We start from the raw sequence: 26,283 nt of genomic DNA on the forward strand, positions 1-26,283 counted from the left end.
TAAGGGTGTTTTTTGTTTTGTTTTGTCCTCCCGGTCTGTGAGGAGAAACGGGATTATGGGGGGAACAACTCCCGTAACTCGCGTTTCTAGAGTATTCTGGGAGACGTTTCCGACGCTCCATAGAAGGAAAGAGCCTGAAGGCGAGGGGGGGGGAAACAGCGCCGCCCTAGCGGCCCTGGAGCAACTCTTGCACACCGCACCACGATGATCCGTTTAACCGCCGTCGCTTCGCTCAAGGCATCCTGGGATTTGTAGGCCAGCGTCGAGCGTTCGGCGCGAAGCGGCCTTTTCGCCGCCCGGAGGAATACATTTCCCGTGAGCACTTGCGGTTAGCTCAGAGAAACGCTGGAAATGGAGTGTTGAAGAGCGGGTAGAAGATTTCTGACAGGCTTTCGTTTCAATCAGTGCCCTCCAGAGGACTGGGACTACATCTCCCATGCTGGCTAGGTATTCCCAGAGTTATGGTCTCCCCTCTTTTGGAGGACTGAGTTCCCAGGACAGGCTGCATTCACACAAGACACTTATCCTAGTTGTGAAATGAACCCCCTTTTCTACTTTTCTACAATTAAGTGGGCTGTCAGCTAACCCTAAATTTATATTGGTACATCATGTTAACCATAAAAAACAGACTCAAGTTCAGTCTTAACCAATAGTAGCATGTTGTGTGAATGCCATTGTTAAGAGTTAATATTGAATATCTGGTTTCTACACATCGTCTCTAACCCGCTAACTAACCAAGCCCACTTGAGCTTAGTTGTGTGGTGTGGACCTTCATGGTTAGTTTAGGGACTGGCTTGAGCAAACTATTATGTTTTAAATGCAACAAGGTTTATTCCATGAGGACAACACAACTGCTAGGTTGTAACGTGGCCAGCTCGTTTTGTGCGTAAACCTGGACAATATAGGTTGGTGTGCACATGGAAAAATGGGTTTCTTTCCCAAACTTTTCCAGCAACGTAATTCCAAGATTTGTTAAAATGTAAGCCCAAGCATCCTTAGAAAACAAACCAGAGAGATTTAACTGCAGTGCCTGTAATATAGCTTTACCAACCCTTCAAGTATAAAATCCTCTACTTGGAGAATTGCAAAAGCTAAAACAAAAGAGTTTTTAAAATATCAGGGTTAAGAAAACAATAAATTGCTCTTCTCCTTTTCTGTCTTACAAAATTTGACTTTCCTCTCGGTAGGAAAAAAAAATAGTAAAACTGGGAGAAGCCTGAAAAAATTTCTCCTACTCTGGACCCCTTCCTCAAGTAATAAATAAAAGCTAGCCCTCTTCTCAAACAAGGCTAAACAGATGTAAATAATCCAAATGTGAAGACCTTGTCCAAAACCAAGAGACATGTTGCTCAACCGACTGTCCGTTGTGCACTTTTAATCATTTTATAGTTTCCCAAATGAGCTTTTAAAAATTTGCTTTGGGTTCCATAAACCCTTTTTCCTACATTTTCATCAGCAGAATTTAACCTCCCGGCTTCCTAAAAACACTTCCGGTGAATCCCAGCCACCCCAAATTCTTTGTAGTCTTCCTGGGTAAACCACATTGGTTGAAAAGATGCCAAGCTACTAAAAATAGATGCGCCCACCCAAGCCGCGCAAGACCTTTCCGGAGGCGTTACGATTCGTATGGAAACACCGCTTGGGACATGATGCTCAATCTCTTTAAAGATTCTTTCGTCCAAGCCCAAGAAGAGGGAAGACCCCCCTGAGAGAACCACATTCCCGAATAAAGGAGCCCAAATGTCTTTGTCACACTTCCGGATGCTCCTGATGATCATGGTGTGGATGCCCGGTGCCTCAACGCCGATGGTCTTGGGTGTAAAAAGGATTTCTGGTGCTTGGCAAAGATCCAGATGGACTTTGATGGTATTCCCATCGGGCAGCTTCACAGTCTCTTCCACCTTCTTTGGAGCTTCTCGTTTGGGATCCAAAGCCACGTAACAGAAGTTCTCTTTGATGAGCCTCAGCACAGTTTTCTTGGCTCGGCTCACTAAAGCAGGGTTGTCCTCCAAAAGGAGATTAGCCAGGTAGTCCGTCACATCCTTTCCTGCCACAGGGAGTCTAGATACCCCGTGAGGTAAACAGTATCCGTCATAAATTGGGACAGCATGGGTTACTCCGTCTCCGCTGTCCAGCACCAAACCGGTGGTACGAGCCGAGGTATACAAAGCTAGAGTAGCCTGGATCGCAAGGTACAAAGCCGGCACTTTAAAGTTTTCAAACATGACCTGGGTGATTTTTTCCCGATTCTTCAGCGGATTCCTGGGGGGCTCTGAAAGAAAGGCAGGCCTTGTGCTGGGCTTCACTTCAAGTTCATATTTGTAGATATATGTCAGCAGCTTCTCCATATCATCCCAACAGGAAATAATGCCACGTTCAACAGGATAACTCAACAAGGCCCCTTTCTTGGAGAGGGCACTACTTCCAATATAAATTTCCCCTGGTCTCTCTTTGAAATGACCAACAACAGAGGGGACAATGGATTTTGGTTCAGACTCACCAGAAATCCCAGCTTTGCAAGATCCGGATCCATTATCAATGATTACAGCTGGTGTTTGTAAGACTCTGACATTCGACATGGCTCTGTCATTGAAAGAGCCCAAAGTAATACGATTTGGATCTGGGCTTTTTTCGGAATGACAGTTAATGAAACATTCTCAGATATTCGACATCACAAATGGACAGATTCTGTCCCAGTTTACTCATTTAAACAGACAAGTTGCCAGACCCCTGAAGCTTTGGATCATATCTATTTTTGCCATCAGCTGGGGTCATGTGATCACCTTTTATAATCTTTTTGACAGGCAAAGTCAGTGGGGAAGCCAAATTCACTTAACTAATCTAACAATTGGAGTGATTTACTTAATAACGGTGGAAAGAAAATCCCAAAGATGTCTCAACACAAATATGAACAGATCTAAGAAGAGAAAATTTTTTCCCCCCTCTCCTTTAATAAATTCTATCAGCTTGTGGTTGGCTGAGCAAATGCTTCGCCTTCTAAGCAAGGAGATCAGTGTTAGCCTAAGGAAGGGTTTCCATTGACATCGCTTGTCAGAAGGTCACAAAAGATGCAGGACATTGCAAATGGCATAAAATGTTAAACATCCGAATGTAAATAAACTTTTGACTCTGTTCCATTTGCCCAAAGGAGCCATGATTGGCAGGGAAAGGGCAGGAGCAGTGGCACACACAATGACGGACAAACAGGAAGGATGTGTCAGCCTTTATCTTAAGAGAGTCTGCTTCTTGGAGATCTGTTTTTATTTGTTGCTGAAGCAACATTTGGACTGCTGCATAGCTTGGGCACCAGAGCTATCCATGGTGCTTATTTCTCTCTTGGACTGAAGCCTTTGCAACACAATCTCTGCTTTGCTTCATTTAGCCTTCCTAGCTTGACTTTGCCTTGCTGGAACTTAAATTTCTGTCTAGGATGGCAACTTTAGTTAACTGAGACCTTTAGCCAGAAAAGAAAAAAGTTAAAAGTCTTAAAACTAGTATCCATCTTCACATTAAGATTTTCAATGGGCTTTTTTTTTGGAGGGTGGGGATATATTCTAGTAATGCACAAATGCCCACTTTCATTTTAATAAGCCACCACACCTTTAAAAACTATGACAGTTATTAATGTAAATCAAGATTGTCCGGTGAAGAAGAGAAAGGCAAAGTGAAGGGGGGGGGGTGCCTTTATTTACAGCTTTTTGAGGAAGCTGTCTGGTGCCGTTGCATTTCTATTCCTGCCTCACACGTGCTCATCATCCCATTTAAAAATAAACACCCATTCCCATCCTGTTTTCTATTTGTCTATATGCTGAGGAAAGTGCTTTATTTCTCTTCCCCCACCCTGGCTATTCCCCCCACCCTTTTTTTAAGGGGGGAAAAACCCTTTATTTGGAGAGAAGGGTAAGGGGGAAGGAAAGATGAGAGAGAGAGAGAAAGTTATTTTCACTCACTAGGTAGACCAGGAGAGAGAGAGAGAGGAAAAAAAAGACGAGAGTGAAAAAGGAATATGGTGGGTTTTTGTACTTAAAATTCCTTGCCAGTGATAGCTGTTTTTAAAGATATTCAATCCTTGCTAGAGGAAATCTGTGTCAACCCTGCAGCGGGTGCTACATATTTTGAGCGACAGCATACGTTTGGAAGCTGATCTATTGAGCAGGGAACGTTGAGCTAGAGACAGGCCAGGTTAAACAAGAAAAATGAGAAGATGAAAGCTCAACTACCCATCTGCAACAGGAACAGGAAGTAGATCCATATCCTTCCGGAAGTTAGGACTACAACCCGAGATGGTGGCACCCAACAAAAGCTGACACAGGACACAGCCTGAACTGTTTCTTCTTGTTACAAATGTTACTCGAGCAACCACATCCATATTGATGCATCTGAGCCCCATCTTTTGTAAACTTGGGGTTGTGGTTTTAATTGTACCAAGGTACGTGCAAAAGCAAACAAAAAAAAAGAAAGTTGAGCCATACTCTTGTTTTTAATCCACTTTTATTTGTTTTCGATGGAGAGGCTTGAGAGCCACGGAGCTTCCCTTCTTTACATGGCTCTCAACCTATTCCTTCATGTTGCATGGTGATAAAGAAAAACCTTGCTCCTCAAAGGCATTTATTTTAATTATTTTTTTTAAAAAAAACTAGCAGTAACCGTAATAACACAAAGATGGAGCTGTGCACTCAACACACGTTGGGTCTCCTTAATTTCCACTGGGATTACACGGGAAAAGAACGAGTGGACATCCAATCTAGAAGTGCACAAACTCACCTAGTGAAAGAGACTACGGTAATGGAGAAGTTTGGTTATGCTGTAGAACAGAAATCGGGAAAAGCAGAGGACAACAATTCAGCCTGAAGGCACAGAATTATGATTAACCTAGCCTGGCTACATTGGAGCTATCACAGAAGCACTGGGGTAGAGCAGAGAAAGACAATCTGACACAAGGGTTGTGATATAATCTCAGTTTTCAGAGCCCTTTAAACATCCTGCGTGGCAGCCAGCCGAAAGACTAGTTCTATCGAGGGCGTGTAACATTTAACTTGGCATTTGGGCTCTTTCCTTCCAGGTTGTTTTAGATTGTAAACAAGCTGATAGAAACTGCCTTTTTTTATATTAATCACCCTGTCACCTGGAGACAGAATAAAAAGGCTATAGATGAATCAATGCTTTAAAAAAAAACACAGACACAAAACAAGCATCACCCCTACTGTTCCAGCCTTTCGCCCTTTGCTTCAGGCAGTGGAATGTCTTGGGTTGGTCCTGACTTTAATTTTATTTCTTTCCAGTTTTGAACTTGGATGTCAACCCCCAAAGGGCCAGAATGGAAGCCGGAGCAAGAAAGTGCCTCCAGTAGTGAGATGTTGACATCTTCAGCCAGAATCCCACTTTGTCATTCATTACAAAGTTAATTTTCTTCTTTCACGGTAACGGCTTCTCATTTTATATATACCTATTTGCAAGTAGCTGATGTGCCATTTTGTGAAAATGTCCTCAGAGCTATCCCCAGCTGAAAATTGAAGTTACAGCTAGAGTTCTGGATTCTCAAAACCGCTTAAGTCATTCCTTAACCATAAAGCATTAAAATAAACCACACTAGGTTGGATTTGCGTAACGCACTAGGGTATTAGTCAGATTGTAGATAAGGGAAGATTAAAACTGCTCAGATTAAAACCAAAGGGGAATGTTAATAATGTTATTTTCACAGGTTTTTAACTGCTTATATTTTATTTTTTACTCAAGCATCTGGGGTCCTTGATGGGATGGGAAAAACTGGGATATGAGTTAATAAATGCTTTTGTTTGTTCGTTACAGCTGAAATTGACTTGTAATCGCCATTTTTAGGCAATAAGCCTACTTTGGTCAGTATTTATATTCCACTCTGTTTAATATTTCACAGTATCTTAAATTCCACATGCACAAGCACATGAATAGGTATCCAAGGATAGTTAACTAACGGTCACTATTGCAATCCAATGTACACTTCACTGGGAGCAAACTCATTGAATAATGAAGTTTACTTCTCAGTGGGCATGCATAGGCTTGCACAGTAGGCATCTCAGAGAATGGAATGAAACCATTTCAACACAAAGTCAACCATTTTCCCCCCCTGCCCCCCCCCAGCACTGATCCAGGGAAAAACGGATGTCCTTCTCACCAGCAAGAGCAACATCTAAGCACTTTTTTCTGAGCACCCATCATCCTCTCTAAACCAGCCCTCAAAACATTTTGTCTAGCCGGCTTGAAACTTAATTTTTTAAAAAAAAAAAAAGGCCAAAGAGAAAGCGGAGCGTTTACTGAAGGTTTGAAGGCAAGGTAATTGGAGAAAGGCAAGGAACAAGGAGGAAATTGCTACATACAGCTTCAGCCCAAGGCATGATCCGCTTCCCCCCCCCCCCATGGATAAATCCACATCCAGATTCCAAAATGGGCGTTCTGCATTGATTCAAATTCAGATGAAGGCTTTTCAAATGTATGTGGCCGGGACAGTTGGAAGACTGTTTCAAGAAAGGCGCCTTCTCCTCTGCACATTGCCGCTTCTGAGTTCAAACCCTAACCAATCCCCACATAGAAAACGCCCTATGGGAAATTTGGCAAGCTGCTACACATTCCCAACGGATTCTCCCAAGGTGGAGGCAGGCGGCACTGCTTATATCCAGTCATCAATTGAAAAGTTTGCCGCACATTGGTGCACTTCTGCTCTGGATCAGCTCCAGCAACCCCTTTCAAGAGAAGTCATTTCCCCCCCCAGCGCAGACCATCCCAAGAGCCCCCACCCCAAATGAACGCCAGGTAGCTGGAGGATCATGTGTACGTCAGAAGCCGCCTGTCTCCCCTTCCGTGGGGCAGGCAAGGATTTTCTCTTCGCTCCAAAGAAAAAAAGGCAAACGTGACATCTCCTAATTCATCTCAACTCCCGGCAACCTTACGGACTGCACCCAACGCTACAAAAAATGGTGGGCCACCGCCATCTCCTGGGAGCCTACACTCGTGAGATCTCCTGGTGGTCTCCCATCCAGTCCAGCTTTCCAGGCTCGGTCCATACTGCCAAACCAAAAGCCTGAAGAGTGACTCGGGGAGGGGGGGGAGAGGCGGTCTACTCCTCAGTGGAAGAAACCCTTTCCTCTGGGTGTGTGTGTGTGTGTGTGTGTGTGTGTGTGTGTGTGAGAGAGAGAGAGAGAGATCTTGAACCCCTGCTCTTCTTTCCAAGCCAGGCAAGGGACCTGCCCTCCAACTTCTGTCCAAACTACGCCTCCCCGGACGCCTCAAGCCACCAGACATGGGAACGAGCGCTTTAGCCGGGGCTTGTAGTCCTGACCCAGCGGGAAGGAAGCTGGATGTGGGGCAGAGCCGCAATCCCGCCGGCCAAACCCGGTGGGAAGCCCGGAGCCGCCCTCGGAGGGCTGCCGCCAGACCCGGCAGCCGAGGCCGTCGGGCTCAGCGTGCCCGCTTGGCCGCGGCGGGCGTGAGGTTCTCGGTGAGGTAAGCCACGAGGAGGCAGATGAGCACCAGCATGACGCAGATGGAGCCCCCGACGGCCGTCATGGCGATGACGATGTCCCGCATGCCGGCCGGCTCCACGGTGAACTCCACGCACTCGGCGGGCGGCTCGGCCCCGCTGCGGTTGGCCTCGGCCAGGAGGGGCTGCAGGCAGAGGCGGTAGCGGACGCTGCCGTGCGGCTCGGCCAGCAAGTAATCCCGGCAGGCGGTGCCCAGGCGCACGCTCTCGCACTGGAAACGCGTGTAGGCGCCTTCCCACGAGCAGGAGAGGGCGAAGCCGCGCAGGGCGGGCAGGGGCCAGGGCCAGGCCCACTGCAGCAGGACGCTGCCGTTGCGGAGCACGTTGGCCAGCAGGGCGCGGCCGGGCGAGCGATGAGCCGTGCAGCGGTCCGGAGCGCACTGGAAGCCCCGCGCCGGGCTGCGGAAACAGAGCCGGCCCGGGCTGCCTTCCTCGCTCAGCACCTTGTAGGGGCACCAGGGCTCCTCCGGGCCCCCCGACGACGCCCTCTCTTGCCCGGCTCCGCGCTCCGCCTTCGGCTCGGCTCCCCAAGCGCCCGGCGCGCTTCCCGGGCGAAGCAGCAGGGTCGTCAGGAAGCAGAGAGCCCACATGCTGGCCGGGCTGGATGGAGGTCTCTAGCGCGCCGGCCCCGGGAAGCCTGCGCGTCGGGCTGGGCCGATGGTCGGCTCCCCTGGCCTTTCCCGGCCAAACGGCGGAGGCATTTTCAAAGTGGCCGCTTGGAGACGGCCCGGCGCCTCCTGGCATCTCCGCCCGGGGAGGGCCGGCCAACTCCGCCCCTGGCCCGCCCGCTTCCCTGCCTCCCGACGCCGCCCTGGAGTCTCGCGTGGAAGCCGAGTGGTGGAGAAGTTTGCTTGCGGAATGAATCTTCCGAGTCAGGATCAGAAAAAGGAAAGGAGGCGAGGTTGTCGGAATGCAAGCGAACTTTGAGGGCTAATCCACATGGAGGGTCCCCCCCCCCCCCGTTTCCATCTGTCCTGTGTGCCATCGTTCACTCCCTAGAGAGCATGGATAGGCAACCTCGGCTCTTTTATGACTCGTGGACTTCAACTCCCAGAATTCCTGAGCCAGCTTGGCTGGCTCAGGAATTCTGGGAGTTGAAGTCCACGAGTCATAAAAGAGCCGAGGTTGCCTACCCCTGCCCTAGAGACTAAAATGGACCAGGTGAAATTTGAGCGGGCCCCGAACGAGGAGTGTAGATCGGAGGGGGTGACCCTTTGAGAGCCGTATGCCACGAAATTTCATTTTGATGTATGCCGATTGGTGTACATTCAGTGACAAAGTGATCATCATAAAGTTTTGCGCTACTTTCTCGGGCAGCTTGGACGCGCGCCGGGCGCCTTCCGGGCTGGCTGTGTCGGAGTGCGGCATCTGGAGCCCGAAGCCCCCGCCAGGGATGCTTAAACGTCTCGCCCAACCTCGGTGCGTGTGAACTCTCTGCCCCTCGCCCCCTTTGCAGCAATGCCCAGATCCTCCTTACCCTTTGCAAGTTGGGAAGCTGGTGAAAACCAAGAGGGTTGGAGGTGGGTGGAGATTCTCCGTCATCCAGGTCCTGGTTGTCCCAAAGGTGCTTTTTCAAGAGGCAGGTGGACTGTCTTCTTTTTTTGTTTTTTTTTCTAAGAAGACGTTTCGCTTCTCATTCGAGAAGCTGAAGCTGGGAAGAAATTGCTTAGACCGGGAATTTGCAAAAAAATATCGCAGAAGACAGCGAAGAAAACTGCTTGGAAGCGCCTAGTGAACTCACTTAGATTCTATTTCCACTTGTAGGAGATCCTCTCTTTTGCGTCATCCAGAGGAATCTTTACTTTTTGGGGGCCTTTGGAAAAATGCCTGCCTTTGCACGAATTTGGCCGTGCAGAATTTGGCTCCTCTGCAGAAACTGCCTGCGCTAGGAACAGCCAGCTCTCTGCAAACAGACATTAATAAAAACCTTGTCAGGGACACCGAGCTGTCCTGACTGTCAATGAAGCCAAATTTAGAATCTGCTCAGTCTAAAGAGACTCAGCAGACTTGTGAGATCAAAATAACAGTTTTTCAGAGCCAGGCCGTTTCTTTCCCTTTCAGCTCTGAAAAGCAAGCCGTTACTCCGAATTCAATTAGGAGCTTAAAAGGCTTGAGTTCACATCACAACACCCTTGGTTTACCTAACTGGTGTCTTGAATAAGCTTCCAAAATTCACCGAGCATCCTTTGGTAATAAAAATAAAATGGCAGGGGAAAAAAAGTTTTGTGGGAAAGGTAAAAAGTTTCTTAGCCCATTTGGTGGGTCCCAGCTTCCTTGTTGATAAAAAAAAATGTGATTTGTGACGTGTCCACCAGAGGGCACTCAACACAGACTTTAAAAATTCCACATATTCTGTGCTCACTCTAGCCCCCAGCCCCAAATGTTTTACCTTTTTTGCCCTAGGGAATGTGCACTTCCAGCTAAGCTTGGAATCCTAATAAAAGAAGCCTAATTAAAATGAAAGTGCATTGGCTGTATATGCTGAGCAGGGAAGCTGGGCCATTTAACCACAAATGCAAGTGGAAAATCTGCCTGTGCTCTTCATTTCTCGGTGGAGGTTTTGTGGGGAAGCCAACCTCCCTGAATCCAGCCTGGGTCAGCTTTGATCAGGCAGCTGGTGAAAGGCCTCGCATCTCTGCAACCCCTGAGTGAATTGGAAACGTGGCTTTCCTGCGACGTGGCCAGGCAGATGAATCAGCTTCGGATTAATCTGTTTGGAAAGCGCTATTTATAGCAGGCAGCCAGGGACTGGGATGCATTAAATCAAAATTTGGAAGAGGCCTCATCTCTCTGCTCAATACGTTTATGGAAGCCTAGCAGCATTTCCACAATCCGAGTTCTTCTCTTGTTGGAGACACCGGCTCCTGTTGTCCTTTGGTGCTCTCTGAAGGGCCCTGGCTTCTCTGCAGAGTTGACCTTTGATGCCGTCCCAAGTCTTTCTGTTTGAAACACTTCTCCTTTGATGTCCAACTTGGACCCCTCCTGGCAGGCCAGCTTAGTCCCGCCTCTTATGTACAGCCTCACGGGCTTCCTCTCAAAAGCAACAAAAAGGTCTCTTGGCAGAAACTCAAAGAGGCGAATCGGAGAAATACAAATATTGATCTAACTTCTGGTTTGTCTGAAGTCCCTTCCAGCCCTATAATTCTATGTTCTGTGTAGGCCTTCCATAGCGATTCAACCACGTAGGTAATTTCACAGTGATATTTGCAATCTCATATTATTGGTTAGTCTTCTAGTTCTACATGCCCATTATAGTCGTACTTGTTTTTCTTCTCTCTAATGTGCCGTAAACCGCCCTGAGTCCTACGGGAATAGGGTGGTATACAAATCCAATAAAATAAATAAATAATAAATTATTTGGATCTTCCACAGTGTATCCCCCAACCTATAGTGCAATGCTTCTCAGCCTTGGTAATTATAAGATACATGGACTTCAACTCCCAGAATTCCCCAGCCATTACGGGGAATTGCCATAGAGACTATGAGCCATCAACAGATTCCTAATTTCCAGTTCCATTCCGGCAGTGCTACATTTAATGGTATAAATACGTTGACCAGTTTTGCCCTTCTCCTCCCTTCCCCTTTGATTGAAAAGTGGGAAACGGGAGAAAAGGCATTTGTTATTCTTCCCCCCCCCCTTTGATAAACTGGTCAGCCTGGTCTAATTTTGCTATTTAGTGAGGGCTCCACTTCTGAACAGCTCCCGCCCAGCTGCCCAACCTAACAATTATACAAACCTTGGCCTTTGAAAATCACTCTCCCCCCCAAAGGTGTTAAAGAGATGCAAATGTTTTCCCAATGTGATTTTTTTTAAAAAAAATGCAAATATTTCTCAACCCTTAAAAAAAAAGAAAGAATCTGAAGTTGCTTGCTGGCACAAGTTCCCACACTGCCAGTTGCAGAAGGATGAATCCGTTTTGAACAAACATGCCTGCCTTTGCATGTTACGCATTTGTCAATCAGCAGCAGCCTCCAGTTGAGCTCTCTTTGTGTTCTCATTATATCGAAACAATAGTTCCCCCTCGCTACTGATCCATTTACAAAACCGGACAAATAACGGGACAACTTGTTACCAAATGGATCCTCTTTATATATATATATACATACATACATAGAAAGGTGATGAGGTTGCTCTGAATGGAAGTCAGGTAAATCTGAAATGGGGCAAAAGGAAACACAAGTAGCCCAAAATTTCTGTGTTACATCAGGCTTTGCCGATGGTCCAAACGAGAGTAAGAGGGTAGGAGTCTTCCAAAGGGAGAATTTTTGATATTTTGAGCTCCTTATCCCCATGAAGAAACATTCTGAAGTTTGTATTCGCGGTAGCATTCTGACAGGTTGGCACTGCGTGTCAAGCCTGCCCTCGCTAACGGGAGGGTGAGGAAATATAGCATCTCCATTGGTCAACGCAGCCAATGACTTTCTGAAGACAGATGGAATGAACTCTGCACCTCTCCTGGCAGTTTCAACTAAAGTAGCCCATGTTTATTGCAACAGTCCGTCTTTGGTTTGGATCAAACTTGGTGGCTTGGCGCTGCCTCCCAGCCCACTGTCAAAAGTAGTCCTCTTTCCTGTCCACATCTCCAACATGGCCTTTGGGTTGATGGAACTGTTCCAAATCTTCAGGGTCACCGACCTCACCTCCGTGGTCCTCCTGCAAAGACAACAGGAAGTAGAAAGAGCGGAGAGAAGAGCAGCAAAGGGGACGGGAGGCTAAATATAAAGGAACAGTTACAGGAATTGGGTACGTCTAGTTTAAAGAAAAGAAGGACTGGGGATGACGTGATAAGTGTTTCAATATCTGAGGGGCTGCCAAAAAACATAGCACAGCACTTGAAGGCAGGACAAGAAGTAATGGATGGAAACGAATCAAGGAGGAAAACAGTTCCATTCCAAATTTGCAGACGTGGTCACCTGGAAAGGGCCCTTACTTGCCCTAAGCAACCAGCCTCGCTTGAAGGCAGACCAGCACTTAGGAAACCTCTACCCATAAACCAGGATGCTCACAGAAAGATGGCCTATGAGGAAAAAAAAAACAGGAAAAAAACAACAACATCCCCAAGCTTCATACAGGATCTTGTTCTTGGTCCTCCTGATAATCATCCATTAAACTGTCAGTGGCTTTATTTGGCCGATCGGCTCCCTGGGAAACAAAGCACAGACCAAAATACAATTAGTCAAGTGACATGCTGAGAAATAAAAGACATATTTTAAAATGGCCGGATTGCTAAAGGCCAGCAGCCTCGGGATGCCCATGCGCTTCGACGTGGCTGAAAATTCAGCATAGCCAAACTAGACCTTTTTGAGGGGAGGGAAACCCCTCACGGACCAAGAAATCCCCTTCAAAACTATTTACAACTGAAGGAACCCAAGCGGGCCACTGTCGAACTGTGACGAATTTGTTTTAAATCGGAAAACACTAGAAGCTGCTTTCTTCGGAGGGATCGCCAAAAATCCCAGCGCTCTGGATCCCAGGGCCCAGCCTGTGCGGAAGTCTGCTCTTTGGTTTGTCTACAAACACCTTCCCTTTCACGTTGGTTCCTGCGTCCCTCCACCCACCTTCCAAGAGGGATAAAACAAACCGGTAGCTTTTCCTTGCTCGCAGCATGAGCCGGCCGATTTGTCTGGTGGCTTGTTTGTTTAGCCGGATCCGTTTTTTCTTCAAAGCTGGGTCGTTCCAGTTCTGCCTCCTCAAACTCATCTTCCCCTTGATTGTTGGGATCCTGAGCTGGATCAGCAGCATCTTTAGGTCCCTGAGGGAAGAGAGGAGTCACTTGATTTGATTTGATTTGATTTATTATATTTATTATACAAGGGGTCAGCCCTTCGAGGTAAACCAGGTCAGGAAAGGGACTTTTGCCACGATTCCAGTAAGGTAAAGGTAAAGGTTCCCCTGCACATGCGTGGTAGTCGTTAGGACGCTGAGCTTGTCGATCGGAAGGTCGGCAGTTTGGCGGGTCGAATCCCGAGTGCCGCGTAGCAGAGTGAGCGCCTGTTACTCGTCCCAGCTTCTGCCCACCTAGCAGTTCGAAAGCACGTAAAAATGCAAGTAGAAAAATAGGGACCGCTACGGTGGGAAGGTAACAGCGTTCCGTGCGCCTTTGGCGTCTAGTCATGCCGGCCACATGACCACGGAGACGTCCTCGGACAAGCGCTGGCTCTTCGGCTATGAAACGGAGATGAGCACCGGCCCCTAGAGTTGGAAACGACTAGCATGCATGTGCGGGGGAACCTTTACCTTTACCTTTTAAAGGGATCCCAAATGTTTGAGAACTGTTGCCCTAGAGAAGCAGGGGAGGCTGTTTTAATATATAGGGTTAGGGTTATGTCACCATGAACTCGGAGAGCAAAATGGACATCGCCAACAAACTCGGAGTGCTTGGGTACGGTTGGGAGGGCACTGACTTTTCTAGGCTGCCCTATCTTATGTTTCCTGGTAAAATACATGGGGAAATCCCATTGGAGGAAAATCCCACTATATGATATTGGTTTTAGTTAAAAATGTTTCTGAGCCGAAGGAATGTTTGTTTTACCAATGCAAGGCCAAATAAAACTGTGTCCGTAACGCAGATTAATTTCTGTGTGAAGGGGAAAGAATTTGTCAGTAGTTTATAAAATGTGCACAGTTGTGTAGGTATGTGTGGTGGGGTAGAAATAAATTTCCCTACCCTTTTTTTTTAAAAAAAAAATCACGCTAACATAGATCTATCTGAAGAGACAGACTGAACCAGTCAAACCATGATTGGTTCCCACAACACCTTACCTTCCCCCTTTAGCAAAATACAACGGTGTTTGCATAATGTTCAGTACACAGTGCTTTCTTTAGCAAACTGAATTGGGCAAACACCAAATCCCCCTCCATCTCATTACATTTTGGAACTCCCTACTGGAAAATGTGATGGTGGTTGCTAGCATGGGTGATTTTTGAAAAGAGGATAAAGAAATTGAGAGAGAAAGCTATTAGCTGTTCCAGAGGGCCTTAAATCCTGTTCTCTCCCCCCCCCCATGCCCCCAACTGTAGCCCAGTGCAACTGCCAGCTGCACTTGGCAGTTCTTATTCATTTGAAGCCTGGGTTTGCTCCCATCTAAATAACTCTTTGAGCATTTCAAGAAAAAAAAATAACTTTTCAGACCTTGCTTTAAATCCCAAGTTACTTCTTTGCATACGGGGAGGAAAAAAGCATCCTTGCTTACCATCTGTTTCTGGATAATTGCTTCCTTCTGGAGGTGTGTGCGGTTTTCGTTCTTCAACAGGCCAGCATCTGAACAAAGCAAAGTCAATAAACATTGTTGGGGGGGGGAATTAAAAGATTGAAAAAAACTTAATAAGACTTTGCCTACTTCCAGATTTCCTGGGCACGCCACCCTACCAGTTTCTTAAATGTCTTTTTTCTGTTCTTCCTACCATCCAATTTCCAACTGACGTATCTGAGGGTGCGTTGATATTCTGCAGATACTGTCTAGTGTTAACATTTGGGGTGGCTGGCTCTCTCGTGACCGCAAGCTTATCCAGAAAAGCACAGAAGTGCCTGGAATTAACCAGGCTTCAGTTGCTGGAGCTACTGACCACAATGTCCCAGAGGTGCTTTTTCCAAGAGGCAACGTCTTCTTTGAAGACGTTTCGCTTCTCATCCAAGAAGCTTCTTCAACTCTTGACTGGATGGTGGGGAACGGAAGGGTTTATATTACTTGCAGGCAGCTTACGTTGCAAAACTAGAGCCACCTGAGGAGATTTGCTTTCTCACTGTTCCATTTTCTGCCAGGTCAATATTCTCTATAGGCGTTGAGCAGCTTTTATAACTCTCTCTTGGCTCTTTCCATGTTCTGGGCCAGCAGTGCATCTGTCCCCTGTGCCTCTGCCTTGAAGGCTGCTATGGCTACCATACAGGAGAATGGAGCAAGAGTTGAAGAGTTCGTTTTAGGACCAGGGGAAGACAACAACTTCAAATCCCAGTCATTTCAGATTGTAAAGTGGAGGATGTATTTTAAAAGATTGTGTCCTCACAGCAGTTTTTTCCCCCCCCCCACAAGCCGAGAAGTTACCATATACAAGGACTTCTGCTCCCAGAATTAACCAACCAGCATGGCCATGGCTGAGAATTCTGGGAGTTGGAGACCATGCTTCTGGAGATCGTCAAGGCTGGGGATGTCTGGCTAAATTGTTGGAATAAGAACAAGGATATCTAAGTCCCCTGTCCTGGCTGCCAGTGGGTTGACCCTCGCTAGGAAGTGAACGCTCAGCTGAAGATGGAACCAAGCACCCACTTTGAGGAAAAGTGAGATATAAATATAACAAAAGAAGCCGTAAAGTCGGCCCAACTTCTGGTATCTTTGGAAACGTGATCAAGTCCACCTTGGCTCACCTTGAAAAGGTGGAGAAGGACCTTTAGAAGCTGGATAAGATGTACCTTGGCTGTCCCACTCACTACCTGTCCATCTGAGACAATGCAAAACAGGACCCCGACCTTATCCTCATAACGCAGGCCCTGTTGTATCTTGAAGTGACTCTACACAAGTCTCCCCTGCTCTGTCTCTGACGACGGGACCAACCTCGCCCCATTTTCAACCCACCCTCTTCAGTCTTACCGGTGTGCGGGTCTCTGTCATCTGTTCCTCCTTTTTCAGCTCCCCAGATGGGGTGTCGCGGCCCCCCTGTCCTTGTCTGTGCTTGACTGCCATCTGCCCTGCCTCGCTCAGATACGGTATCCAGTGGATGGCTTTGTGGGTAAGGAAAAGCTCTCCCATCATTCATCTGCAAGTTGCCTTTGTTGACTCTCTCTTGCCAGCTGCGGAGGAAAATGACCGTTACAAGCAGTGTTTTCCCATGCATTTCGGATAATGCCATGCTTCTTATATCAAAAGTGGCCCCTCAGCGCTCTCTTGGGGTACAGGCAAAAGACCTTTGTCAACTCTGAGCACAAAAACACACACTGTTTTCACACAAGAGTTGGGTTTTTGAATTTTCTGGACTCACTCCGAGTTTCCGATTCCTTGTAAACGTCAAGTGACCAAAAGGGCCGATTCAAACCCTTCCTAAACAATCGAAGATAAACAACCAATTTTAGCATAACTGTGCATATACCAATTGTTAGGCATTGTTTTTTTCCCCTCCTCCTCTATGACTTGGTTAAAGGAGTTGTGTGAATGCAGCCAGGGAGAACTGAGCACTGTACTACAGGAGGGAATCTCCAATTGTCAGATTTTGTTGTTGTTGTTGTTGTGCATCAAAATCAAAACAATTTCGTGTTTCCTTCTTGGATGTGCCGCAAGAGCTAGAAACGTCTTTGTTTTTAACAAAAATAGTCGAATGGACAGAAGGCAAAAAGGTGGTCCTGGCTAGGAGATCATCACAACCCCTGTGGTGAAAACCTTGAGGCCCAAATTTTTATTTCCGTCACCTGCATTTAGTCCAGGAATGTTTGAAACGCGTGTTATTAGCCTTGTTAGCTTTTTTTCCTGCATAGCTTCCCGATTATCGCAATCTCGGAATAACGGATGGAAGTCGGGGGGGGGGGTCCCATCTCTCCTTGTATTTCTTCCACGAGGCCTGATGGGTGGCTGTTTAATTAGAGGCCAGCAGAAGGACACGGCAATTTGGAAGTGCTGCTTAATGCTGCTTAATGAGGAACATTTGAACTAATCTTGGGGTCAAGTGACATAAGGCCAGCAGCGTGCGGTGCATTGCTGCTTTTCTCAACTGGAGTCAAGAGGCACACACCAGCATTCCTGCACAGCCTAGTGGTTGTCTGCCAACCCCATAATATTTTTCCCTGCCTCTCCTTCCACTATGCTTTTCTCATCAAGGACATTCTTGAATGTCTGCACTTGATGCCTAACAGAGCAAGGAGACGACATTCACCCCGAATACCCTAAAACATCCGGAGGGGGAAATAAAAGATTTCTCGGGAAAGGAGGAAAATTTTTTTTCTTAAGAGAAGATGTTCCAATCCCTCCGTGAACCCAAATCCCAGATCAAAACGCAGACGTCTTTTTAATTTTTGTAAACAAGACAAAACAAAACTCATTTCGCTCTCAGCCCCTCTTGTCTTTTACGCTGGCCTATTTTTTAACATGACGTATAGTTCCAGCTTTCATGAACATTGCATTGCATCTTGGCAGTGGCTCAAGGGAAGAACTCTTTTAAGTGAAAAGAAGGCAGAGGGGGAGAGAGAGACAAGCCTGCCGTTGATCTGAAGAAGGAGAGTAGCCTGGGAAAAATGATTATTGCCACAGTTTTCACATAGCAACGCTTCAGACATCTGATGCTCGAGTCCAACTGTTTGTCTGCCCTTGCCCAGTGTTAACATTGAGGTCACACGGTATACTAAGCCCTAACGCAGATTGCTTGTTTGCAACCTTAGTGCATAGGTGGTCCTTGATTTACAACCACAATTGACCCCAAAATTTCTGTTGCTAAGAAAGACCTTTCTCAAGTGATTTTTGCCCCATTTGACGACCTTTCATGCCACAGTTGTTAAGTGAATGGTTGCAGATGTTAAGTTAGTAGCATGGTTGCTAAATGCATCTGGCTTCCTTATTGACTTTGGTTGTCAGAAGGTCACAAAAGGTGGCGATCACATGACCCTGAGACATTGCTGTTTGTTTCACAGCAAACAACACTCTGTTGTTTCACAGCCAGACTGGGCCTTTCAATTCGGAAAGAGCAAATACCTCTGCACCTGTTGGTTCTGCTTGTTGGAGAGATTATCTTCTGAAACCCAACTTTCCTCCAAAGCGGCTTGATGTTGCCCCTGCGTGTTCTGCCCTGCTTCCGGATCCTGAAATAAAAAAGAGCGTAAAAGAAAAACTGTACCGTGTTTAGACCTAAATCTCAATTGTCGGAAAGATTCCAGATCAGGGATTGCCTCCCAGCCTCACCTCCCTTTAAAGGAGGAAGGGAAAATTGAACTGAACAGGGATTGAAGATTTCTCTGCATTATTTCTACGACGTGCAAAGCCACGCCTATTGAGCCTATTACTTTGATTTAACCACTCATTTAAATTCATTTCAAAGCTGCAGCGCGCCAGATCTGGATAGGAGACCCTGAGGAAACTTCTAGAGTTGGAGGCCCTCTCAAAGAAGACCTCATCAAACTACTTCCATATGCGGCCCCAAAGAGTCAACCCATTGAGCTCAACTCAAAAGAGATGTTATCTTTGCTTAAGAAATCAATAACTATATTATAACTTCCTACTGGAAGCTGTCCGTGGTGCTGATGGCTTCTTACTTGACTTCGTTAGTCCACTCAACTAGGCTTCTGTCTGTCCAAAACTATTTAATCTAGTTTATGCTTGGACCAAAAGCATATGAATATTCTCACCTGGTTCTGCACACTATTCATCATCCGGGTGTAACGAATCATGGGGGCATCTTTACGCTGGGCTGGTGGCTGAGCTGCAAAAGGCAAATTAACCTCCTTAGGTGGGGTCAGTTGATCAAACAGCATGTCCCCTTGGGGTCTGGCTCCATTGTTATGTGAAATACGGTTTTCATGCAGCAGGTTCTCTTCTCGACGTTTGATCCCAGGGGGTGGAATGGCAAAAGAGTTCCCACCTGGAATCACAGCTTGGTCCTGAGGTCCCAAAGGTGCTTTAATGCCATCGCCCTTGGAAGCCTAGAAAGGGGAGCATAAAGTAGACTTGAGAAAGACTGTCCAGAAACAAAAACAAGAGCAGACAAGCGTTGGCATGATAGAGTGTCTCGGCTGGAGGTTCCAGCAAAGACTGCAAACCTCCTCCTCCTCCTCCTCCATAAAACTCCATTCCATTCTCCTTTTTCGGTGCCAGTGAACCAAACCCAATTCGTTTTGAGCTCTTCTGCTGTTTTTCGGTGTCCTCTTTTCATTGTCGCTACTGTTCTAAACCTTTGGATTTACCCAGTCCTGCTGATCATGTTTTGGCTCCATAAAGAATTCAGATTTGGAGAAAGATGTCTTCTAAAATACGGGCTGACATTGATGGACTGGGCTACTAACTGGGACGAGATGTTGGAACCACACCAGATTAGCCCTTAAGGAATTGCTCTGGCTTCTGGTCCCTTGTCTAGCAGAACTCTAAGCCTCCTAACTCACCGTGACATCTCTGCCAAATTTATGACGAGCTCAGGTTTGCTAAAGAACCTGCCCATCATCTCCTGTTTATTTATTACAGTGACATGCCTCCTGCCTTCCAATGCAACTTACAGATCCTCCCCCAGATATACAGAGTGGGGGGAAAAATGGCAATGAAATGAGAACATTGCAGGCCACCACGGCGTATCCTACAGATATGCCAGGAAAGGGGATGATAATGAGGGGAGAGAAAATACATCTGGAAGACATGGACTTTGTCCTGAACCTTCTTCGCCTTCTGAAACGAAGCAGGCCAAAACTGGAGATAAGGCATTTCTGCCCCCCCACCCCCACCCTTAAATGGTTTCCCAGCTGATTTCAACTCCGGCAAACATCTGGAGGATCCTGGCCCCGGATTTATTGAAACTGCTGGAATTTTAACCTCTTTGAGTTCTGAATTGTTGTCTTACATGATTGATTTGTTTTCCAAGCTGGTTTGATCACCAGGTCAGCAGCGCTTTGCTACAAACTGCCTCCCGAGCAGTGGAGAAACAGAAGCGCATGTTGTTTTAGCCTAATTCTTTGCTCATTCAAAAAATCCCAGGCTTAAAGGAGAACAAGCGCTGGCTGGTTCTCGAAGAAAGGAACCTGGCACCAGCCTGGCTTTCCCCCTGGCATTTCAAAGGAAATGGTGAAACCTTTGGAAGGGAACTTAAAACGGGAATATTGTACCTCGGGCCTAGCAAACTGCAACACGCTCGACCCCAGAGGCTGACCGAAACGAGGTGGCCTCTGCTGCTCTTTGGCTGTTCCTGCATCCTTAAAACTTGGCATCTTCTGAAGGGTTTCCTTGAGTTTACGGAACTCTTCCATCTGGACCTGGAGGGGGAGCAAAGAAGAAGATGTCCGCAAAATTGCCAAAGTTTTAGACCTTGCAGAAGAAGAAGCCTATTAGATCACGCCATGGATTCCCCAAGTCCCTCTAGGAAATAAAGACGGATCGGTTTTTCTTCGTACTCCTTTCCCACAGCAGTTATCCGGGCCCCCCCAAGTTGTCCTAGAGTTGCCTTTCCACTCCACATTTCTCTAATCGCTTTCGGAAGCCATCTACCGGAATGGTCTTCCTATCCAGTGGCAGTGAGTTCCCCAGGTGAACTCCCTTAAAGCGGCCTTCCCTTTGGAGGGTCCCAGGTTGGCCATCTGCCATCTTGGGGGGTGGGGTGGGGGAGTTGTTCTCTTATGTTAAGGGAGGCCCATCTTTCAAGCTTTGGCTATGCGAGTTGTGGACCATGGGCGCTGAGGTTCAGCACCTCCGGACAGGGCCGAGGGCTTTCACGGAGAACCGAGCGTGGAGTTACCTGAGCATTGAGGAGTTGCGAGTGAACATCCTGGTGGGCCTTACGAAGCAGTCTGCTTTCTTCCCTTAGCTTAAAAATAGTATCTAGAAATTCAATTCAAGTTGGTTAAAAGGCCTTCTCCCGTCTTTCACCCCCCCACACACACCTTTCTCCTCCTGCTAGAGGGGTTCAGATGCCGCCTCTGGCCTCCCCCCACCTTGTAATCCCACCGCCTCGTTCTCCTTCTCCCGCTGCAACTGGGAATATTTCTGGCTGTGAGTCTCCAGCGCTTTGCGGTGCTCCAGTTTCAGCCCGTTGTGTTGCAGTTGCAGGTCCAAAAACTGCTTCTTGACTTCTTCGTGCTGGTTCTGGGGAGGGAGCAGACCGCCCAGAAAGAAGGCCGTGTCTCATTTCCGCCTTCCCAAATTTCACAATTTATAGTGCACATTTTCATCTGTTCATCCTAAACCCAGCCGGGCAGGTTTAAATGACAGGCAGAGTCCAAGCTACAGGCAATCCTCAATTTACAACACTGACCAAAGTTACAACGGCACGGGGAAAAAAGCAGCTTATGGCTGTTTTCTACACTTACGACCGTTGCAGCTTCCCCATGGCCACGTGATTAAAATTCGGACACTTGGCAACTGAGTCCTATTTATGACGGTCGCAGCCTCCCAGGGTCACGTGATCATCTTTTGCGACCTCTTGACCAGCAAAGTCGACGAGGGGGGCAGTGGGGGGGGGGAGGAAGCCAGGTTCCACTTAACAACCACGTTGTTAACTTAACAACTGCAGTCAATCACTTAAGTACTGTGGCAAGAAAGGTCGTAAAATGGGGCGAAAGCCACTTAACAAATGTCTCACTTAGCCACAGAACCTTTGGGCTAAGTTTGTGGTTGCAAGCTGAGGACCACCTGTATTTAAGTACGGTAGCAGCTGGAGAGGATTCCCTCTCTAAACGCGGTATCCAAAAGGAATAAAATCCAGTTGGCGGAAGAAAAAACCCCCAACAACAACAGGATTGAAATTCTTCCTGCAAAAGGATTTTCTGAGCTCGGATTCTCACGGAACCGGGCACGCTTTTGTCTTCCTTACATCTTAATGTATCCTTCTCCAACGGAGCCCATTTTGCAACTGGCTCAAGGGGCGGTTTCTCATTTAAGCCCCCGAACAAGCCGATCCAGGAGAGTTGAAGTCTCTGTTCCCTGAGTGAGTCTCGGGGAAATGCACTCAGGGCTGCAGCCACTGCTCCTCCATCAGGCAGAGCTGACACATAATCGATAGCCCCGATGGCGTGACGCAATGGCGCAGTGCTACTTAACATGGCCAAGTTTACAAGCAAAATAATTGCAGCTTTTACTTGAGCAGCAGGAGGGAAGAGATTTATGGGGTTTAACTGGCCTGGCCCGTTTTCCATCCAGGCATCCTCCAGTGTGTTGGTGCGCAGGGATTGTGTGTGTGTGTGTGTGTGTGTGTGCTAAATTGAATGAGGTAGGAATATTTGCCATTCTGGCTCTTCTTGCTTGCAGTGTTCCTCATTGTTTCTGCAACACACACACACACACCCTCCGTGGTCTGCGGCAATTAGCAAAGGATAATGTAGGGTTGCCAACATTACTCAGATCCTAGGGTTTTAAAATCCCCTTGTTCCCACAGGAGGCTTGGCTTGACAGACTCCTGTTCTTATCCAAGGCAGGGCAGCAAACCTCTGACTAATAAAAAGAGTTTGAAGAAACTTGGTTTATCTCAGGTTTGAATTGTGGGTAACCTGAATGCTGGGAGATGTTGAAAAGTAAGATCCTGGGTTACATTGCCCTGAATGGAGACAAGTGCTCCCCAGCGCATGTCTAGAGAGCCAGATTCTACCCAGACTAACCTAATTTATAAGTACAAGATGAAAAAGGCTCTCCTTACCTTCAATATCTTGTGCTGTGAACTTAAGGCACCGTATCTGTTCATAGAATCTTGCTGCAGTGAGAAAAATCACAATAATAATGAGTGCAACTAACTGTGCAAATAATTCACTATTATCTCTTTCTCTTAAACTTGCATGAAGCCCTCCTCAACTCTCCAGCTGGGTTGGCATCGCTTAATGGCCTTCACTGAATTCTAGTCTTGAATTAACCCCCTCCCAGGATCACACAGTGCCTCAAATCACCCTCTGAGCAAATAGGCTAGAATCTTCTAACTTACCAAGACTCTCTTGCAGATTCAAGAAAATCAAACTTAGCACATTAAAAATGCAACTTCTTGGTCTACGTCAGGGGTAGGCAACCTTGGCTCTTTTATGACTCGTGGACTTCAACTCCCAGAATTCCTGAGTCAGCTACGCTGAGGGGAAAGGGAGAGGTTTCCATGCGGAGCCATGCTGGCTCAGGAATTCTGGGGGTTGAAGTCCACGAGTCATAAAAGAGCCAAGGTTGCCTACCCCTGGTCTACGTATTGTGTCAACGCTCTCTCTTTATTAAGGACAACTTTAAATCCTGCCACACAGATGAAAAGATCACAGTGGCTGGTTAACTTTGTTTTGCACACTGAATTTCCTAGCTTCTTTTCCCGAGAACTTGAGTAAGGATGGGCTAGCGAAAGAAGAGAAGATATTCATTGGAATCTAGCGTGCCTCGGATCTAGACCAGTCCTCTAAAACTTTCTCCTTCCCTTTCTTAAACACACATATGCCCTCCAAAGGGACCCAGTTTTACCTACCTTTTCTTTGTTGAGTGCTTCTTGAGCCTCCAGTTTGTATACTAAAAAATCTACAAGGCAAAGCAGAAGGAAAAAGAAAATAAACGTACGGGAAGAATGGGGAAGTCAGTGAGATGCAGCTCTACTGAAATTTGGTTGACCTTGCAGAGAAGTTTATGAAGTTAATAGGATGGAATGTCCCCACTATTTAAACAGAATAATTCCTGGAGAAGCAAGTAAAATTTTAGTCTAAGCTAATAATACCTATTTATGATAGCGGTTACTGGAATGCACTGCATTCCTGGGCATATCAAGTAAGGAACTGGAGAACTCTACAAGACTCAAAGTTGCCAAGGTCGAACACCCCTGTCCTAGATTATCGTATGAATTCTTCAGGGCCAGACAACTTTAGCCATCGTTGAGCTAAAGAGGCATTCCGTCCTGCAAGATTTCACTATTCATTTCCGTCTTGTGGCCCAGGGAACCTGCCTCTGTTTGGTTAAATGTCAAGAATTAAATCACACTGGAATTATCCTTTCAAAAGAACCCATCATGATCCGAGATGGGAAACCCACCTTCTTTCGTTTTCTTGTGTTCGCCGCGTTCTTTCTGCAAGGAACGTTCGAGACGGGATCTGTGCTCGTAAACGACTGCAACCGAGTTGAAAAGAGAAGTGTGCATGGAATGACAAACGAAAATACAGCCCACATGTTCACACAGCTATATTTCTTTTTTTAAAAAAAAAATACGAGTCCATTTGCCTTCAGTTCGCTTCAGAAAATGGATTGCCTGCAATTTCCATCCATCAAATTCAGTAAATATAGTCACCTAATGAATAATGAAGAATTATTATTCCTGCCTGCCACATAGTGATTAAGGATCAGAATTTTGCTGGAAAATAATAAAAAAAGCAAAATGCTAATCTAATGATGAGGATGATAAAGATAACTGCATCAGAACCACTCCCATATTCAGCTCCTTCAAAGCAAAGGAATTGTATTATACGAAAGGAAGAATATAAAATTTGACCCACTGGATTAAGAAACCACATTCAGGGTTGCTCTAATAGTTGATCAAACCTGCACTGTATTTTTAGTTTAGTGTCTTTACGTCTTTTAGCCTTTATGTTTCATATAACCCCCTGAATCTTTGCCACCAAACGTACAGCCAAAAGTTTAGGAATTTTTAAGATGTTGACTTCCGATAGGTGCAACTTTGCAAGACCTGAAAAACCAGATTAGGGACAGATTGTCTTATCTGTGTGGTTGCTAAGAGTGGACAATGACTTGATGGCACATAAAACGAAATGGGAAGTTGACTTTGGCAACTTGACTCCCAATTCAGCCTGAAATTAGATGGTGACCTAACACAAAAGCCTCTGTCCGCAGCCAGCTAAAGTTTGCACGTGGCACTAGAAGTTGTTGCTTTTGCCTTTGAGTTTTAAAAAAATGGAGACGGCTTCCTTGTCCGTTATTATTCTTTTTCCATCCGCTAAGCCAAGACAAGACCAAGACCTCTTTCAAAACCTGGATATTTAACAACGGTGTTTTGTAAGCTTGAAAAGGGAGTTGGGCGTTTTACAAAGTTTGGTTGGTTGGTTGGTTTTTTAAAAAAAAACAACTGATCAAATTTTGTTTATCTGGCAGGGAAACCGAATGGTTGAATCAGATCTGAAGTTTCAGAGAACATTTGGCAGCAGCACCCTATGGACTGGAAACCTGCATATGCCAAAATGAAAGCTTTGCGAGGCAGGAGGGTTGAATGTGGCGGCTCAGGCTACCGCTGGTAAGCTTTTCTGCATTTCATGCCAAGGTTTTCGATCAAGCCCAACTGGGCCTGAAAAAAGGGGGGGGGGGCTTTGAAGGGTCTCTGCTTCTTTGCAGATCTATTCTAGGAAACAGCTGGAAAAGCAGGCCAAAGCTCTCCAGCCAGAATGGCCGGAACTGGCATTCGGCCAGAATTTCTGAGCCCAGAGCCAAGTTCTATGCCAAGCAAGCAAACATAAAAACACCGCACAAACACACACGGGTTGTGTAAGCAGTGGGTCACAAGGATTTTCAGAGGCCGAACACGTGTGCAGAGAACGCTGGGATTTTCAGAAAAGGTGCCTTTTCTCCGTGTCAGCCGGGCATTGCGAGCCACGTAATGCCAGGTGCGCAGATTTCTTTTTAAGTTTTGGCATGCTGGAGAAAGTCAAAAGGAAGGTGGCACATACAACTGAAGGCAGAATATAGCCTTTGCAATCTAGTTTTATTCATGTGTTTATTTATCTCCCACCTTTATTATTTTTTTAATAAACAACTCAAGGCGGTGGATGTACCTAATTACTCCTTTCTCCTCCTGTTTTCCTCAAAACGACAATCGCACTGTGAGTTGGACTGAGAGAGAGTAGTAGAGAGAGAGTAGGCCGAAGGTCACCCAGCTAGCTTTCATGGCTAAGGATTTCTAAGGATTAGAAATCAGGGTTGGCCCGTTTCTAGCCTGGTGGGTGTCTTAACTCACATTCGCTCTCCATCTGCTTGTTAGGATGTCTCCAGGTTTCTACTCTTCAGGCGCTGAGTTTCTAGTCCTCTTTCATGGAATGATCGGAAGGTCGCTCAACAGACCCTCTACCCTTTTGGATGCCTATCTGTTCTTCCTATCTATTTGATGCCTTTCTTTGATGCCTGTCTTCTTGCCGCTCTCCAACTCCTTGTGA

General features: G+C 46.5%; 3 protein-coding genes across 9 annotated transcripts in view; all 3 read right to left on the reverse strand.

Moving 5' to 3' along the window:
* Positions 1-1,478: 1,478 nt before the first annotated feature.
* Positions 1,479-2,579, reverse strand: LOC310647989 (actin-related protein T2-like; the record flags this gene model as incomplete). Its single annotated transcript, XM_083375621.1, has 1 exon — positions 1,479-2,579. One exon carries the CDS (start codon positions 2,577-2,579, stop codon positions 1,479-1,481), a length of 1,101 nt encoding a protein of 366 aa, XP_083231747.1.
* A 1,963-nt stretch (positions 2,580-4,542) lies between these two features.
* Positions 4,543-8,227, reverse strand: FNDC10 (fibronectin type III domain containing 10). Its single transcript, XM_083375857.1, has one exon. The coding sequence runs from the start codon at positions 8,101-8,103 to the stop codon at positions 7,432-7,434; it is 672 nt and encodes a 223-aa protein (XP_083231983.1). The 5' UTR covers positions 8,104-8,227; the 3' UTR covers positions 4,543-7,431.
* Positions 8,228-11,579: 3,352 nt separating this feature from the next.
* LOC310648042 (uncharacterized protein) overlaps positions 11,580-26,283 on the reverse strand; it is a 19,598-nt gene continuing 4,894 nt past the window's right edge. For 3 of the 7 annotated variants that reach the window (XM_083375677.1, XM_083375678.1, XM_083375676.1), the window contains 13 exons: positions 24,161-24,235; positions 23,607-23,656; positions 22,815-22,868; positions 21,118-21,268; positions 20,922-21,004; positions 20,296-20,442; positions 18,835-19,128; positions 18,185-18,291; positions 16,100-16,299; positions 14,708-14,775; positions 13,096-13,266; positions 12,585-12,656; positions 11,581-12,167 (listed from right to left, as the gene is read on the reverse strand). In XM_083375677.1, the coding sequence (XP_083231803.1) occupies positions 12,066-12,167; positions 12,585-12,656; positions 13,096-13,266; positions 14,708-14,775; positions 16,100-16,299; positions 18,185-18,291; positions 18,835-19,128; positions 20,296-20,442; positions 20,922-21,004; positions 21,118-21,268; positions 22,815-22,868; positions 23,607-23,656; positions 24,161-24,235 (1,574 nt within the window). In that variant the 3' untranslated portion in view covers positions 11,581-12,065. Of the gene's footprint in view, positions 12,168-12,584; positions 12,657-13,095; positions 13,267-14,707; positions 14,776-16,099; positions 16,300-18,184; positions 18,292-18,834; positions 19,129-20,295; positions 20,443-20,921; positions 21,005-21,117; positions 21,269-22,814; positions 22,869-23,606; positions 23,657-24,160; positions 24,414-26,283 lie in introns of all 7 variants that reach the window. The other 4 variants (XM_083375679.1, XM_083375681.1, XM_083375680.1 and 1 more) reach the window with 2 other exon arrangements.

This window comes from Vipera ursinii (assembly GCF_947247035.1).
Source record: "Vipera ursinii genome assembly, chromosome: 17".
NCBI lineage: Eukaryota > Metazoa > Chordata > Lepidosauria > Squamata > Viperidae > Vipera > Vipera ursinii.